A 15,324-nucleotide genomic window follows, 5' to 3' on the forward strand; every position below is an offset into this window, starting at 1 on the left:
AGCACGCCTAGGCTTGAGCATATGTGATAGAGACAGTTCAGCATGTATTGGATTTCTCGATTGTGGAGCCGAGTGTAATTGTACTTTGTATGTCCGAGTTTGAACGGGCAGTGTTGAAGTAAGATACGTATGGAGCCGGTAGATCGGCAGTCTGGTCCACTTTTAATGTTATCAGATGCCACCGGCAAATATGATTGGGGCATAGTTCTTGCGCCATCAGAAGGAGCTGCACGCAAGGCGGTGATTTTCTTTTTTTTTGCTTTTTGCGAAATTCTATTCGGGTATCAGAAGGCAGCGGATGAGAATTTGCTTAGGCCAGTTAACTCGATATTTCTATCGTCATTGTGTATTAAAGCTCTTTTCGGACTCTACGATGTCTTGCCATCCCGGATGACCTGCGTGCCTTCGGCAGGCTCCAGCAACTGCCAGCTGCACGTGATGCCCTCCTGCTTAAAGCGGGCAATGATGCGCTCTGCGATCTCGTCAAAGTGGTCGGTGGCTAGCGCCAAGATGGTTGGGCCGGCTCCCGACAGACAAACACCGAGCAGGCCGGGTTGGGTGCTCGGCGTCATGGACTCGACAATGTCGGTCAGGCCGGGGATCAGAGTCTGCCGGTAGGGCTGGTGCAGCTTGTCCTGCATGGCGAGGTAGATCAAATCAGGGTCGGGCGGCGATTGGCCGAGGGCGACGGGTAGCAAAGCTATCCTCTGCAAGTTGAAGGTCTGTAGGTTGAGTTAGGAAGATGAGGAAGAGGGGAAGAAGAGAAAAGGAAGAAAAAAAGAAGAAAGAAAGGAACAAGAAGGAGACTTACAACGTCTGCTCGTGGGTACTTTTCGGGCAGCACCTCGCGGGCTTTTGCAGTGGCGACCTCAAAGTTGGGGATGACGGCGACAGCCTTGATCGAGGGCGACCAGGGAAACTTGATGTGGTGGCCGATGCCGAGGGGAGGGTCGGGAGGCTGGGCGCCGGTGTCGATACCGCCAGCGGGGGCGGGCAGCACCTCACTGAGAGGGATCTCCTTGCGGGCGACATCCTCGGGTTTGAGCGGGTTGAGATAGGTGCCGACGAAGCCGCCGAAGAGCGCGGCGCCGACATTGTCGGGATGACGCTCAATCATGAGACAAAAGTCGAATAGGCGATCAGGGCCGAGATGGTCGAGCCGGCCGACCTGCTTGGCCAGCATGACGCCGGCAACGACGGCGGCACCCGACGAGCCCAGGCCGCGACCCAGCGGGATCGGGTTCTTGATGTGCACGTGTGTCTCGACCGGGAAGCTGCGCTGGTTGTGGCAGCGAAGCACGTAAAGCGCCACGCGTGTCACCAGGTTTGCGTCCGGGTCCAGCGGCACGCTGCCCTCGCCGTCGCCCTCGTACGTCAGCCGGCAGTTGAGCGGCTGCGTCGACGACGTCTTGGACCGGTCAATCGTGACGTGCAGCTCGAGATACAGCGACAGGGCGAGCCCGATGACGTCGAATCCGGGGCCGATGTTGGCCGAAGAGGCCGGCGTACGGATGACAAACGACTCGGCCATGGTGCTCGTTGGTCGAGGATTCTGCTTGTGTGGAAGCTGTGCAGCTGTGCAGTTGTGCTGTCGGCAAACCGAACCGTTCTACGATAGCAAAGGGGTGGTCTGCCCTTTGCGATTCGCTATGACTCCAAAATTTTCGCTTTTTTCGGCCCTTTCCTAATTATCTCACTAATTAGACTATTCACCGATCGCGGAGGTACTGTAACTTTTGGTGCGGGGCTGCAACAAACAGCCAGTCCTCGCCAAACTGGTTGCTCTGGCATGGACAGAGGCAATGGCCCATCGTATGCTATGTTACGGAGTATACGAGCGCACTTTCGCAGTCAGCTGCAACGTCTGCAATGACGCGTGACGACGTTCTGTCAGCAGCAGCAGCTGTGGCTGTTCAGTGCTGAAAGGACCGGCTTGCGAGTGCAAGTATCTTACTTCGTATGGCAAGGCATCTAACTACTCCGTATTATACAAGATGCGCTGTAGGAACTGATCCTCACGGCTTAATGCTGTCTGTGCTATATTTATCGCAGGCACACTTCTTGCTGCAAAGTAAGATATTTTCCGCCACAGAGCGAACCACATCTAAACCGTATCGGGTATAATATTTATACGAAGGGCGTCATCTGCGCCTCCTTTAGGCAACCAGCTCTACTATGGACAATGTCCGTCGTAGAGCTCTCGTGGTCGTACATAGTAATGCGACGTATTACGGAGTACTCGTACTCTACAACGTCACGCCGCCCCTCAGCTCCTCTACCCTTGGAGCTCTGCGTCTTGGCGGCTCAACAATCTGGTTGCCATAGAGAAAGCGTGATACTCGTATATACTCCGTAGCAAGTAGAGTATGCCTTGGTGGGGCGTCACTACCACGATAAATCCCTGCTGCGCCTTCCCGGCCTGAAACAGACACTTGATTTCATCGTTATTGGTCGCAAACAACAATACCCCCACATTTTGAGCGTCCTGCCCATATCTTACAACGGCTCCCAGCAACACTTTGAGTGCCAGCTGCTGCGCGCTACGCCGTAAACGAACAGGCAGCAAAAAGAGGGCACCTTTGTCGTGCCTTCCTCCCACATATGTAGTAGAGGGCCATCGTGCTGGAAGGGAATCTCGTACAAAGCTCATCTCCTCCAGCTCGGCTGCTCTATTGCGAGTACTCATTCTGACCATCTGCTGCATCTACCCGCCATCCGCCTTCCGCCCTCTGCATTCTCTGCTTACTACCCCTGCTCCCGCCTCTCAGCTTTCGCCATTTTGTCGCGACGATCATAGCGTGAAACGGTGCACCGGTCCTGCCACTGAAAACAATAGCTTGCCAAGACAACTCCTCGCTGCTTTGACTTTTCGCTCCATCCCCCCCAAAACACCACGATCTCCCCTCCATTTCGTCTCTGCAAGAGATTTTGGCAAGCGAACGAAGTAGTATATCCAAACAATCGCTGGCAAACAGAGCGTCGGCGGCAAACGAGCGCATAAAAGAAGACTACACCCCTCTAGGAAGCAACTGCAGAGTCGAGACACGTTCCAACCGGTGGCCGGCTCCCTGCATCCAGCACGGACGAAGGATATTGCCTTCATACCATCCCGTGGTTGGCAACCATCTTGCCTGTCCTTTTCGTCCTTGTCTGCGCTTGTGCCCAGCACGATCGGAACAGCAAACTGTGCCAGCGGTTATACTTTCTTCGACACCCCCCCTTTTTCCCTGACGATCCTGCATACACCCCCTTGCTCGTTCTGAACGATGGCGTACAATCGATTAGGTATGTCCCTCCAAATCACCCTGGCCCTCACCATACCCTTACTTTCCTGCTTTCCCTCTGCCTCACCTGTCCGGGCCGATCTCTTCTGCTTCGGTCGGCTCTTGATCTTGTGCTGGAAACAAGTACGCCCTGGTGTGCGCCAAAGAGATTAAAACCCGTCGCAACAAGTAGAGGCACTGGCTGTCTCTTCGTTTTTGCTCTATCCTTCTCTTTTCGTTCCTCTTCCGCCGTGCCTTTGACCTTTTCACCACAAACTTCAACCGTCCTTCCTCCAGGCTTGCGCGATTGGCACTCTCTGCTCACATCCTCATTAGCAGACGACGGTGGTTATTACGACCAGATGGACCCCCGGGCCCATCGGACGCCCTCACCAGGCAACACTATCCAGCAAGGGTATCAGCTCGATGACAATCCTCAGGGGAATTATCCCGCGGGCCATGGCCTCGATGTTCACAACCCAGCATTGAACCAGGGCCGCTTCAGCCCAGGCGACTCGCTACAAATGCAAATGGCTGTAAGTCTGGATCTGTAGTAGCTCCTTTCACGTCTTCTGTCGCTAACTTTCTTCTGCAGCACTCGGTCGACAACCTCGGTGGGGCTTATGACCCCAGGCCGCATGGCGGCGAGTATGGTGTCAACCCGGAAGAACATCACGATGCATACTACAACACGCCCTACGAGCCTGCCCAGCACGATGGCCAGGGTGCTTATGACCAGTTCGATACCGATGGCAGACCGCTTCTTCAACAGGCTGGCTCATACGAGACGCCCGGCTACGGAGAGCCTGGCTACGGCGAACCCGGTTACGAAGACCCTGTCCTTGATCGGCCCCCGCAAACGACGCCAGCACCTCAAGGCGGTGGCCTCAAGCGTTGGAAAACGGTGAAGCAGGTGCTCCTCTACCGGGGCAACTTGGTACTCGACTGCCCGGTTCCTCCCCGGCTCTTGAGCCAGCTGCCGCACGGCGAGCGCGACGAGTTTACGCACATGCGCTACTCTGCCGCCACATGTGATCCATCCAACTTCTACGAGGACAATTTCACACTCCGGCAGAAGCTTTTCAGCAAGCCACGGCACACCGAGCTGTTTATTGTGGTCACCATGTATAACGAGGACGAGATTTTGTTCGCCCGCACCATGATCGGTGTCTTGAAAAACGTCGAGTACATGTGCAAGCGCACCGAGAGCAAGACCTGGGGAAAGGATGCTTGGAAGAAAATTGTCGTTTGTGTCGTCAGTGATGGCCGTGGAAAAATTAACCCGAGAACCAGGGCTCTACTTGCCGGGATGGGTGTATACCAGGAGGGCATTGCCAAGCAGCAGGTTAACGGCAAAGATGTGACGGCGCATATCTACGAATACACTACCCAGATCGGCCTGCAGATCAAAAACAACATTGTACAGCTGGTGCCAAAACAGCAGCCTGTCCAGATGCTCTTCTGCCTCAAGGAGACGAATAAGAAAAAGATCAACTCTCACCGCTGGTTCTTCCAGGCGTTTGGCCGCGTCCTCGACCCTAACATTTGCGTTCTGATCGACGCCGGTACGCGCCCTGGAGGTAACTCCATCTACCACCTCTGGAAGGCTTTCGACCTCGAACCCATGTGCGCTGGCGCCTGCGGTGAGATCAAGGCCATGTTGGGTACTGGCGGCAGGAACCTGATAAATCCGTTGGTTGCGGCTCAAAACTTTGAGTACAAGATGAGCAACGTTCTCGACAAGCCGCTCGAGTCTGCCTTTGGCTTTATTTCTGTGCTGCCGGGTGCCTTCTCGGCCTATCGCTATGCCGCCCTGCAAAACGACAAGAACGGACAGGGCCCTCTCGAAAAGTATTTTGCCGGCGAGACGCTTCACGGCGCCAGTGCGGGCATCTTCACTTCGAACATGTACCTGGCCGAGGATCGTATCCTGTGTTTCGAGCTCGTCACTAAGCGCAACTGCCACTGGCTCCTGCAATACGTCAAGTCTGCGACAGGAGAGACGGACGTACCGGACGGCCTTTCGGAGCTAATTCTGCAGCGTCGCCGGTGGCTAAACGGCTCCTTCTTTGCTGCTCTCTATGCGATCGTCCACTTCCACCAGTTCTTTCGCTCCGATCACTCTCTTTTCCGAAAGGTTATGTTCTTTATCGAGTTTGTCTTCAACACCATTAATATGATATTCGCCTGGTTTGCCATTGGCAACTTCTTCCTCGTTTTCAAGATCCTCACATCCAGCCTTTCTGATAAGGACCTACTCGGCACAGTAGGCAATATTTTAGGCGTGGTGTTTGAATGGTTCTATGGTGGATGCCTCATCATTTGCTTCACGCTGTCCATGGGCAATCGCCCGGCTGGTTCGGGCCCATACTATATGGCTATGGCTGTCTTCTGGGCTATCATTTATGTGTAAGTGCTGTCTTTTGCCATCCATGACATCGTCTCCTGCCACACACAACGCGACGTTCTAATTGTTTGGCCTCTAGGTACCTCATGTTTGCTGCCGTATTTATTTCAGTCAAGGCTGTCCAGACTGATATTCATGATGGCCTAACCGGCTCGGAGCTCTTCTCGAACAAGGTTTTCGTCACTCTGATTCTTTCAGTCATGTCGACATACGGAGTGTGGCTGATTGCGTCTGTCATGATGTTCGACCCGTGGCACATGTTCACCTCACTAATTCAGTACTTATTGCTCACGCCTACATTCACGAATATCTTGAACGTCTACGCTTTCTGTAACACACACGATATTTCGTGGGGTACCAAGGGCGACGACAAAGCCGAGGCGCTGCCTTCAGTCAGCACCAAAGATGGCCAGGGCAAGACGGACCTGCCAGATGAAGGTGACTTGAATGCACAGTATGAGCGGGAACTACTTGCCTTTGGCGAAAAAGAGGTCAAGGTGAAAACAGAACCGACGCCAGCCCAATTGGACGAGAAACAGCAAGACTACTATCGTGGTGTGCGTACCGTCGTGGTGGTTATTTGGATCATCAGCAATTTTGCCCTCGCCGCTCTTGTCCTGAGTACCGCAGGTCTCGAAAAGATCATTTCGTCGAATTCTGCCTCCGCCGATACCAGTCGTGCGACGATCTACATGGCCGTCATTCTCTACAGTGTAGCAGCCCTGTCTGCTTTCAAATTTCTGGGCGCTCTATGGTTTTTGATAGTGCGGATGTTCCGTGGTGTATAGATGGATGGCGACCATCTCTTTTTTGGTTTTCACTATTTCTCGTTTCCCCAGCCTAGTGTATTTCTTGTTTGCCTTTCTCGTCATATCGTTGCGAAATTTCCATGTCATATGAAAACAATACCCTCAATGCATGAAAGCATGAGAAGCCCTTGGTGGCTCTGGATTTTCACTGTTCAAATCCAACACACAATTCTCCTGTCCATATTATCTACTAGGTAGCAATATCTTCTGAATTGCATAAAGAATCTTGCCTCTCCAATATGTGTCTGCAAAGGAGCCAAGGGCGGCTTCTCTGTACTCCGTGGTGCATGGTACAAACGAGTCGTTGGAATTGCCATATTTTTACATGTGAGAATCTATCTAATGGTATAAGATACTCCCAACGGCCTATAGGAAGCTCGGCCTGTCTTCGAATTGTAGCCTCGCAATTACATTTACGCAGCGCAACGCATAAGGATGGTCCCTGGCAATTCAAGTTATGCCCTGCCAACCACGAATGCAGCTCTATGGTCCAGACGTCGGCCTTGTGATACTTATTTGGTAGGCATCACTACAAAGAACTCGCATCAGGCACTAAAACAGTCTCCATCAATGCCTGCAGCACGGGAAAACGGGCTAACTAAACACAGCAGTGAGCTCCAGATGCTTTTAGGCGCTTATCTGTTGGGTATAGCCCAAAGTATCTTGCAGTATCTAAACGCCCCACTTTTGTGGTGCTCGCCTCCCCTGTCTGTCCATTCCGACTTTTAGGTCACAGGGCATTAGGACAGGCCGGCCAGCTTCAAAACGTCCCGACGCCTACCCATTTCAACTATTCCACTAGTGTGAGTCTTGTTTTCCTCCTCCCTCATTCATCACAATCACTTTTGGTCCCAGCCCAAACCACGACTCTCGTTCTGACCGCATCACACAACAACAAGCTTCCACTCCCGACATCTCAGAACGAGTCCTGGGACGAACGTGAAGCGCTGCGCAGCATTCTGCACCCTGCTTCGCCATGGGGATTTGCAGCTCCCAGTGCTGCGGAGGTAAACAGCCTTTTTATTTTTCACGGCCTCGCGATTTGCTGCCTTGCTGACATCTGAAAGGCAAATCCCGCGATGGCCTCTACGAGCCCGTCCTTGCCGATAGCGAACGTGAGGCAGTTGCAGACCTCCTTCAGTATCTCGAAAATGTTTGTCATTCCCATCTCTCGTTACTACCTTCACCGATCCGAGCTTTCAGGCCACCCAATTTCCCCTCCCGTATCTCGACGACACCACACACCACTATCACCTAGGCGAATGCATGTGCCGACGGCCTATGTACCCCATTCTCCCAAAAGTCGTTCAAGTGTGCGGCTTTCTGCACACAAGCATTGACTTAAAATACCCTGGCAGTATTGGGCTATTTTGTCTTTAGCACTACGTCACGCTTCGGTCACGATACCTATGAGAACCCACATTGGACTAACTTTGCACAGCGCAACGAAACAGACTTTTACTCGGGAGAGCCGCTGCGTGCGCTCAGCACACTTGTCTTCTCGGACAACATAGACTTGCAACGAAGTGCAAGCTTGACGTTCGCTGAAATTACAGAGAGAGGTACGGTATCAGCTGGGACCAAACGAGATCAAGAAAACCATGCTGACACCCCCAGACGTGCGAGAAGTTGAGCGGGACACTCTCGAGCCAATTCTCTTCCTTCTGCAGAGCCCCGATCTTGAAGTGCAAAGAGCGGCGAGCGCTGCTCTTGGAAACCTTGCCGTGAACAGTATGTGGACCGTCGATCGTCCCTTTGCTGCCCAATCTGTCCCACTTCGGCATCACTGACGTACTTGTCTTTCAGCTGCCAACAAGGTTCTGATTGTTGAGCTGGGCGGTCTTGGACCCTTGAAGCGCCAGATGCAATCGCCCAACGTTGAAGTCCAGTGCAACGCCGTCGGCTGCATCACCAACCTCGCCACACATGAGGACAACAAGGCAAAGATTGCTCGCTCGGGCGCCCTCGGACCCCTGACGCGTCTCGCTAAGTCGCGAGACATGCGAGTGCAGCGAAACGCCACGGGTGCTCTTCTCAACATGACTCATTCGGGTATGATATCCTTACTGCCGTCTGCCTCACCTTGCTGGGCCGCAACTTCCTAACGTTACCCTTCCAGATGAAAACCGAAAACAGCTAGTCAATGCTGGTGCTCTGCCAGTCTTGGTCCAGCTGCTCTCCTCTCCCGACGTCGATGTACAGTACTACTGCACGACAGCACTCAGCAACATTGCTGTAGATGCCACGAACCGAAGGAAGCTGGCACAGACCGAGCCGAAATTGGTCCAATCCCTCGTCAATCTGATGGACTCCTTATCGCCCAAGGTTCAATGCCAAGCCGCTCTTGCCCTGCGCAATCTTGCATCCGATGAGAAATACCAACTAGACATTGTCCGTGCCTCTGGCCTGCCGCCTCTTCTTCGTCTTCTCCAGTCCTCCTATCTGCCGCTTATTCTCTCTGCTGTCGCGTGCATACGGAACATCTCGATCCACCCCATGAATGAATCGCCTATAATTGAAGCAGGTTTCTTGCGGCCTCTGGTGGAGTTACTCGGTTCTACTGACAACGAGGAGATCCAATGCCACGCTATCTCGACTTTGCGCAACCTAGCGGCCAGCTCAGATCGGAACAAGGCTCTTGTGCTGGAGGCTGGTGCCGTACAGAAATGCAAGCAGCTGGTGCTGGATGTGCCCGTGAATGTTCAATCAGAAATGACTGCTGCCATTGCTGTTCTGGCTCTTAGCGACGAGCTCAAGATGCACCTACTTGGCCTGGGTGTATTTGATGTCCTGATACCGTTGACACAATCTTCCAGCATCGAGGTGCAAGGCAATAGCGCGGCTGCTATGGGCAATCTCTCCTCCAAGGGTGAGCCATTTTTGTTAATATTACAGTGTGTCGATACTACATGCAGTGGCTAATCTGTCTAGTTGGCGACTACTCGATGTTCATCCAATACTGGCTGAAGCCAAGCGATGGCATCCATGGATATCTGAGCAGATTTCTGGCGAGTGGTGATGCTACATTCCAGCACATAGCGATCTGGACCTTGTTGCAACTTCTCGAGTCAGAGGACAGGAAGCTCATGAACCTAATTGCCAAGTCGGACGATATTGTGGAGGTTGTTAAACAAATTGCGAAGCGTCCTATCGGGTCCGACAACGAGCTGGAAGATGACGACGAAGGAGAAGTTGTGAATCTGGCTCAGCGGTGCCTCGAGCTTCTCGGACAGAACAACCCGAAGTCCCATATCGAAGGCTGAAGGTGACGATACCTCCTTCTGTCGACTTGCAGCTCAGGCGTTTGTATCCGGGCAAATTGCCGGCCTCTCGCCTCGCTCTTGTTGCTTCTTCTGGTGACGTTCATGTCATCGAATCAACACTCCGTTTTAAACCGAACGGAATATCGCATTGGCCTATTTCTTTTTGTCTTTATGTTTGCTTCTTGTTGAGGATCCCAGGGCCAGGGATGTGGGCAAGGTGTTCTTGGCGCAGCATTCTCTGCAGTTGGAGCTATGACTTTCTTTTTTGCGTTTGTTACTGTCTGCGTTTCGTTCCGATTTTTCTCCTTTTTATGTCTTGTCGATTGCGTATTGTTCGGAGCGTGGTATTGTTCAGGGTGCCATAACACATGCTTATTTTGCAACCAGTCTCGACCAAGGTGCTGATGCTTGTGCTGAAGTCACCACCCTCCACTCTACTCGGCAACGGTATGTTGTCCATGAAACCTCCTAGTCCATCGTCTCTTTTTTCTTTTCTCTACCCACTACGATTGGAGGCGCTGGCGTGCGAAGTGCTAGCTAGTTCAATTAATGAGGAGGCGCAGCCACAAGAAACCACCAAAGCCAAGGGCTGTCTCCCGGCTGAGTAGTCACGCCTTGTTTCCTAGTAGATGTAATTAGACATTCATCATTTTCTCGCTTCTGTGTATCTGTTGTACAGAGATACGCAGGCGTGTGGATATATAGTGACAAACCTTGAATCAAATGCACTCTGTCGGTAAAGCTGCGCCTAGATACTGTTTTGATGGAACACGGTACGTGCCACTATTCCTCTTTTTTCAAAAGTTTGGACCAGTCGCGACTGTCTTTACTCGAAACTGGAGGCGAATCTCAAGCCGGTGCCGAATCTAGTGGGTTCTCTATCCACTGCCAGGTCTTGCCTATGACCTTTCCGCGTACTAGACCCAGCGGAACGGGGCCAAAAGTTCGGGAATCGCGTGAAGCAGGCAGGTTGTCGCCGACTAGAAAACAATGCCCCTGTGGAACCTTTCGGACAGTGAGCGACGTTCTAATGCACACTTCATACCAGGGCCACTGTACTCACTTGGATCATAAGGTCGCTCGTGCCTTCGGGCGAGTTCACCAACACATAATCTCCCGGCATTCCCATGACCCGCTTGACCGCCTCATCTGCTGGTTCGACAGGGATCCGATATACGACGAGGTCACCGACACGCAAATCACGGCCCCAGCGGTACCGTTTTGAGACTAGCAGCCAGTCGCCCGCAATTGAAAAGGTGGGCAGCATGCTAGGACCCGACGCTGGACCGACGCTGTAGCCATAGGTCCAGACAATATGACAGAAGGCAAGTGTCTTAGCAGTGCCAATGGCCCAGCGGCCGGGATGGCCGCGAAAGACGCGAGAAAATCTGGAAAACTGGGACATCTGTGGTATAGTATCTCATAAGTGGTAAGCAGGAGACGAAGGTTAAGCGCAGTATAGAGCATGTCCAAGAGTGATCTGATGAGATGAAGTCTCCAATTTAGAGCTTAGCCACAACAATTGTAGCGCACAGACCCCACTACTAGCGAACAAGCTGCAGAGCCTCGTAGTAGAGCCACCCGAGCTGTACCGTAAGCTCACATGCCACGCTGGCTGGTCCTTTCATTGAATTAGTATGCGTACATACAAGCGCAAAGCCATACCGTATTAGTACGACGAGGTCATCTTCCGAAGTAGACGTGGAAAAGGTGGCCAGGTTCAGCAGCTGGGGATGATCCACAGTGTGGGGTAGCACGTGACGAAAGTCGGAGTAGCTGCAAAAAATAAGTTTCCTCCTCCGCAAAAGCAAATCCACGTATGCAACGTGGAACGATCAACGCCCGGCCAGACACACAATGAAGAGTAGCCGCTGCATTTCTTCACCGGTGTCGGCGCTCGCCCGGGTGTTTCTGCCCGGGCCCGGTAATCAGGGTATATACAATGGCCCTCTCTCGGTACCACCATTTCTGGCGCCGCGCAGTTTTCAAGTCCCGGCGAGCCGGCGATATGCACATCAGCGGCCGACGATTCAACGGCCACAGACAAATGGGATATCGACGGCGCGGTCGGCTGTCAATGTCATTAGCAGCGACAACAGCAGCAGAGGGCCTGGTAGTCTGGGGCAGATGAGGCCGATTGCCAGACCCATATCTGTTTTTCGGCCGGGCAGTGGTGGCCGACAAGGCTCCAAGCCTGGTCGTCTGCCACGTGACAGAGAGATTTCCGACCGCTATGTGATTCTCCGACAGGAAGACGGGTCGCTCTCAGCACCACAGCCGACAAGTGCGATCATGGCGAGGCTGAACCCGCAGCTCGAGTCGCTGGTCATGCTGGCGTTACCACGGAAGCAGGACTCCGAGGATGCGGAGGATGTGGAAGATGGTGAGAAACGAAAGGCGGTGCCACGGTTCCCGATCTGCAAGATTGTGGATCGTGTGGCCGAGAGAAAAGCAGAGTACGAGAAAACGCGGGAGCTGCGGCGCAAGAAGACGCTGAGCAAGGAGCTCGAGCTCAACTGGGCGATCGACACGCACGACTTGGAGCACCGGATGGGCAAGCTGCGCGAATTTTTGGAGCGCGGGCTGCGCGTGGAGGTGTCAATGATGCGCAAGGGCAAGGGGAAAGGACGGCGACATGCAACGCAGGAAGAAGCGGCTGAGCTGTTGCGGCGGGTGCGAGAGACAGTGGCTACCGTTCCGGGGGCGCGCGAGACCAAGCCGATGGAGGGGGAGCTGCTGCGGGTTGCAAAGCTGGTCGTGGACGGCCCAGCCCGCAAGAAAGAGGGCAATTGAAGCTCTCGAGGGCAGTTGGTATTCCGTATATAGCTTGAATATATACGGAGTATTGCTGTAAACGGTCCTACACACGCTAAATTAGTGCGCTGTTACAGGTGCGTTACTTGCCGATTCCGCTTAGCGCCGAGCTGCTAAATGCAGCAGGACTTTGTAGTGTTGTACCGAATTTATTTTTTATTTTAGCGCGGGGCTTTCTATCCTCTTAATTGCATTTGTTTGTCTGACTCAAGCCAAAAGAGTGAACATCTCTAACTTCGACTTCTGCGCAAGCGCTCAACGACGGCCGCAAATCTGATACTTCTGTGCGCGTATTCCTCCAAGCGCCTCCTGCTTCCCAGCCCCTGACCTCTTCTCGTTTCTCATCCCGGGACGGGGGGAGGCTTAACAACGAGAGTCAGGCGAGAATTGTTGTCCAGCATGGCGACACCACAGCCGAGCGAAGGTGTGACTGCCAACAGCGAGACGCCAAAGAAGGATGTCACGGCAGAGGGAAATGCGGGCCAGAAGACTGGTGGGAAGGCACAGGCACAGAAGAGCACGGCGCCCCAGCCGACAGGAGACGCGCCAAAGAAGCCTTCGGGTGCAGAGCTGAAGGCGCAGAAACAAGCAGAGAAGGCCAAGCGGAGAGCAGCCGTGGTGGCGGCGAAGGAGGCAGGAGTGGGCGCCGTTCAGCTAAAAGCAGTACCAGGAGCGGGTGCAGCAGCAGGTGGCGGTGGCGGCGGTGGCGGCAAGGCCAAGGGAAAGCAAGGCGCAGACGCCGCAGGCAATACAGGAGGAGGTCCTGGTGTCGGAGCAGGCTCCGGAGCAGGGCCGCTGACAGGTCCGATGGCACGGCGGCCATCCGTAGCTGCGGTTGCGGCAGCGGCAGCGGTCGCTGCGGCTGCCACGGCGACGTTGGAACGCGAGAGAGAGCGCGAAAAGGATTACCGCAGCGGCATCCCCGAGTGCTTCAGCCATCTGTCGATGGCGAAGCGCATCTCAGTCTCCCAGGCACACAAGGACGTCCATCCGGCCGTGCTCGCGGTTGGTCAGCAGATGGCTACCTTTACGCTGCGTGACAGCATCGCCCGTCTGGAGGCTACACTCGTCGCATTCAAGAGGGTGTGTTGACGCCCCTGCTGAACCAATTCTGCGCTGTATATGCTAAGCTGTGCCCGATAGGTCATCCAGTCCTACAGGACACCGCCGGGCAACGCCTTCTCGCGGCACTTTGTGTCGCATGTGCTCAACCCGCAGATCGAGTACCTGACAGAATGCCGGCCAATGTGCTTTGCCATGGGCAACGGGATCCGGTTGCTCAAGGCGCGCGTGTCACAGCTGGACCTGGACTTGGACGACAAGGATGCGATCGAAGACCTGTGCGACTCCGTGGACGCTTTCATCCAGGAGCGCATACACGTCGCGGCCGTGGTCATAACGCGCGAGGCGGCCGAGATGATTGATAATGGCGATACCGTCTTGACGTACGGAGGACCCCGGTTGGTGCGGGCTGCCCTCGAAGAGGCTTGGGCCAACGGCATCCGGTTCGACCTGATCGTCGTGGACGACCCGGACGACACGGCTGCCGGCCAGGCACTGGCCAAACACTTTCGCTCGCGAAGGGATACCGAGACGGCAGCAAGTCGTCGTCCTGAGATCCACGTGACCTACAGTCACTCTCTCGACGGCCTTGACAGTCACGTGGCGCGTGCCACAAAGGTGCTGCTGGGCGTCGAGTCGGTGTTTGCCAACGGCGCACTGCTGGGGCCTGTTGGCACCTGCGACGTGGCCCAGTCGGCCTCAGCTCTGGGCTGCCCGGTCATCGCGCTGTCAGAGACGGTCAACTTTGACCGCGACCGTGTCGCTACGGATGCGCTGGCACACAACGAGATCGACCCGGATCACTGCGACAGCGACTCATTTCGGCTGCTGTTCGACACGACTCAGTCCAGCCTGGTCAGCATGCTGATCACCGAGTACGAGGAGGCCAGCGGCATGGTGCCTGCGCAGGCCATCTATTCCGTCTTGCGAAGCAAGGAGGACCTCAATTGAAGGTCTCGAGGCTGTGTAAGGGTACAAACGAAAGAACACAAAAAAGCTAGACCCGAAAAAAACTAGAATAATTGCTCCCTTGATCTTTGCTTTATATTGGGCTGTGAAATATGGGGTGCCTGTGTCGTAAGGCAGGACTCCTTGCCGTCCGCCCAGCCGTATATGTACATCTTTCCAATGCCGGAGAGCTCGTCGGCTCTCGGCCCCGCTGTCCGGACCACTTATGCCGCCACGGCCTCCTCGCGCGCTGCCCGCCGTGCCCGCTTCTCCAAGATGGACTCTTTCCGGGCGTTCAGAATGGCTGTCTGGCGGTCGTCGACCGTCTGCAACCAGTAGCCAAAGCCGGCACCGGCAGCACCGAAGACGGGGTAGGCCCACAGGGAGCTCTTGTTGAAGAAGGGGCGCATCTCGATGCCGAGCTGCCAAGCGCGGACGGCGACGCCTTTTGTGCCGTGCCCGGTTAGCAACGGAGAGAAGCCAGACGCAGTGGAGGGGGGGAGAGGTCACCCACCGAAGCCGGTCCAGAAGACGACCCGGTGAACCATTTTTTATGTTGGATGCGGTTTTATGTCTGGGTTTCGACTCGGGTTTGAGGGGCCCAATCGATTGGCTTGGCCGGGTTACGGTCGTCGAGCAGACGAACAATTTCGATCGGCTCGTGTGGGATCTGTTGTCTGGACGGGTGGCTGTCACGGACGAGAGGTCGTTCAGAGGGCACAAGGAGGGTCCTCGAGCCAACTTCGAATCTGGCGATG

At 54.4% G+C, this 15,324-nt stretch overlaps 7 protein-coding genes across 7 annotated transcripts; 4 read left to right on the forward strand and 3 right to left on the reverse strand.

Annotated features, from left to right (window-relative positions):
- Positions 1-368: 368 nt before the first annotated feature.
- On the reverse strand, positions 369-1,531 carry CMQ_921 (homoserine kinase; the record flags this gene model as incomplete). Its single annotated transcript, XM_014318000.1, has 2 exons — positions 369-722; positions 812-1,531. The coding sequence occupies 2 exons, from the start codon at positions 1,529-1,531 to the stop codon at positions 369-371; spliced, it is 1,074 nt and encodes a 357-aa protein (XP_014173475.1).
- A 1,735-nt stretch (positions 1,532-3,266) lies between these two features.
- CMQ_1273 (chitin synthase a) lies at positions 3,267-6,458 on the forward strand (the record flags this gene model as incomplete). Its single annotated transcript, XM_014318352.1, has 4 exons — positions 3,267-3,285; positions 3,561-3,799; positions 3,859-5,672; positions 5,750-6,458. The coding sequence occupies 4 exons, from the start codon at positions 3,267-3,269 to the stop codon at positions 6,456-6,458; spliced, it is 2,781 nt and encodes a 926-aa protein (XP_014173827.1).
- A 997-nt stretch (positions 6,459-7,455) lies between these two features.
- CMQ_519 (vacuolar armadillo repeat protein) lies at positions 7,456-9,742 on the forward strand (the record flags this gene model as incomplete). The annotated part of the gene is made up of 7 exons (XM_014317598.1): positions 7,456-7,486; positions 7,547-7,632; positions 7,921-8,041; positions 8,097-8,210; positions 8,286-8,531; positions 8,599-9,348; positions 9,411-9,742. 7 exons carry the CDS (start codon positions 7,456-7,458, stop codon positions 9,740-9,742), a joined length of 1,680 nt encoding a protein of 559 aa, XP_014173073.1.
- Positions 9,743-10,781: 1,039 nt separating this feature from the next.
- CMQ_1544 (mitochondrial inner membrane protease subunit) lies at positions 10,782-11,147 on the reverse strand (the record flags this gene model as incomplete). Its single annotated transcript, XM_014318623.1, has 1 exon — positions 10,782-11,147. One exon carries the CDS (start codon positions 11,145-11,147, stop codon positions 10,782-10,784), a length of 366 nt encoding a protein of 121 aa, XP_014174098.1.
- Positions 11,148-11,599: 452 nt separating this feature from the next.
- CMQ_1108 (translation initiation factor) lies at positions 11,600-12,535 on the forward strand (the record flags this gene model as incomplete). The annotated part of the gene is made up of 1 exon (XM_014318187.1): positions 11,600-12,535. One exon carries the CDS (start codon positions 11,600-11,602, stop codon positions 12,533-12,535), a length of 936 nt encoding a protein of 311 aa, XP_014173662.1.
- A 420-nt stretch (positions 12,536-12,955) lies between these two features.
- On the forward strand, positions 12,956-14,569 carry CMQ_1014 (translation initiation factor eif-2b delta subunit; the record flags this gene model as incomplete). Its single annotated transcript, XM_014318093.1, has 2 exons — positions 12,956-13,639; positions 13,700-14,569. 2 exons carry the CDS (start codon positions 12,956-12,958, stop codon positions 14,567-14,569), a joined length of 1,554 nt encoding a protein of 517 aa, XP_014173568.1.
- Positions 14,570-14,790: 221 nt separating this feature from the next.
- On the reverse strand, positions 14,791-15,114 carry CMQ_467 (NADH-ubiquinone oxidoreductase; the record flags this gene model as incomplete). The annotated part of the gene is made up of 2 exons (XM_014317546.1): positions 14,791-15,011; positions 15,081-15,114. 2 exons carry the CDS (start codon positions 15,112-15,114, stop codon positions 14,791-14,793), a joined length of 255 nt encoding a protein of 84 aa, XP_014173021.1.
- Between the last annotated feature and the right edge of the window lie 210 nt (positions 15,115-15,324).

Source organism: Grosmannia clavigera, assembly GCF_000143105.1.
Source record: "Grosmannia clavigera kw1407 unplaced genomic scaffold GCSC_140, whole genome shotgun sequence".
Classification (NCBI taxonomy): Eukaryota; Fungi; Ascomycota; class Sordariomycetes; order Ophiostomatales; family Ophiostomataceae; genus Leptographium; species Leptographium clavigerum.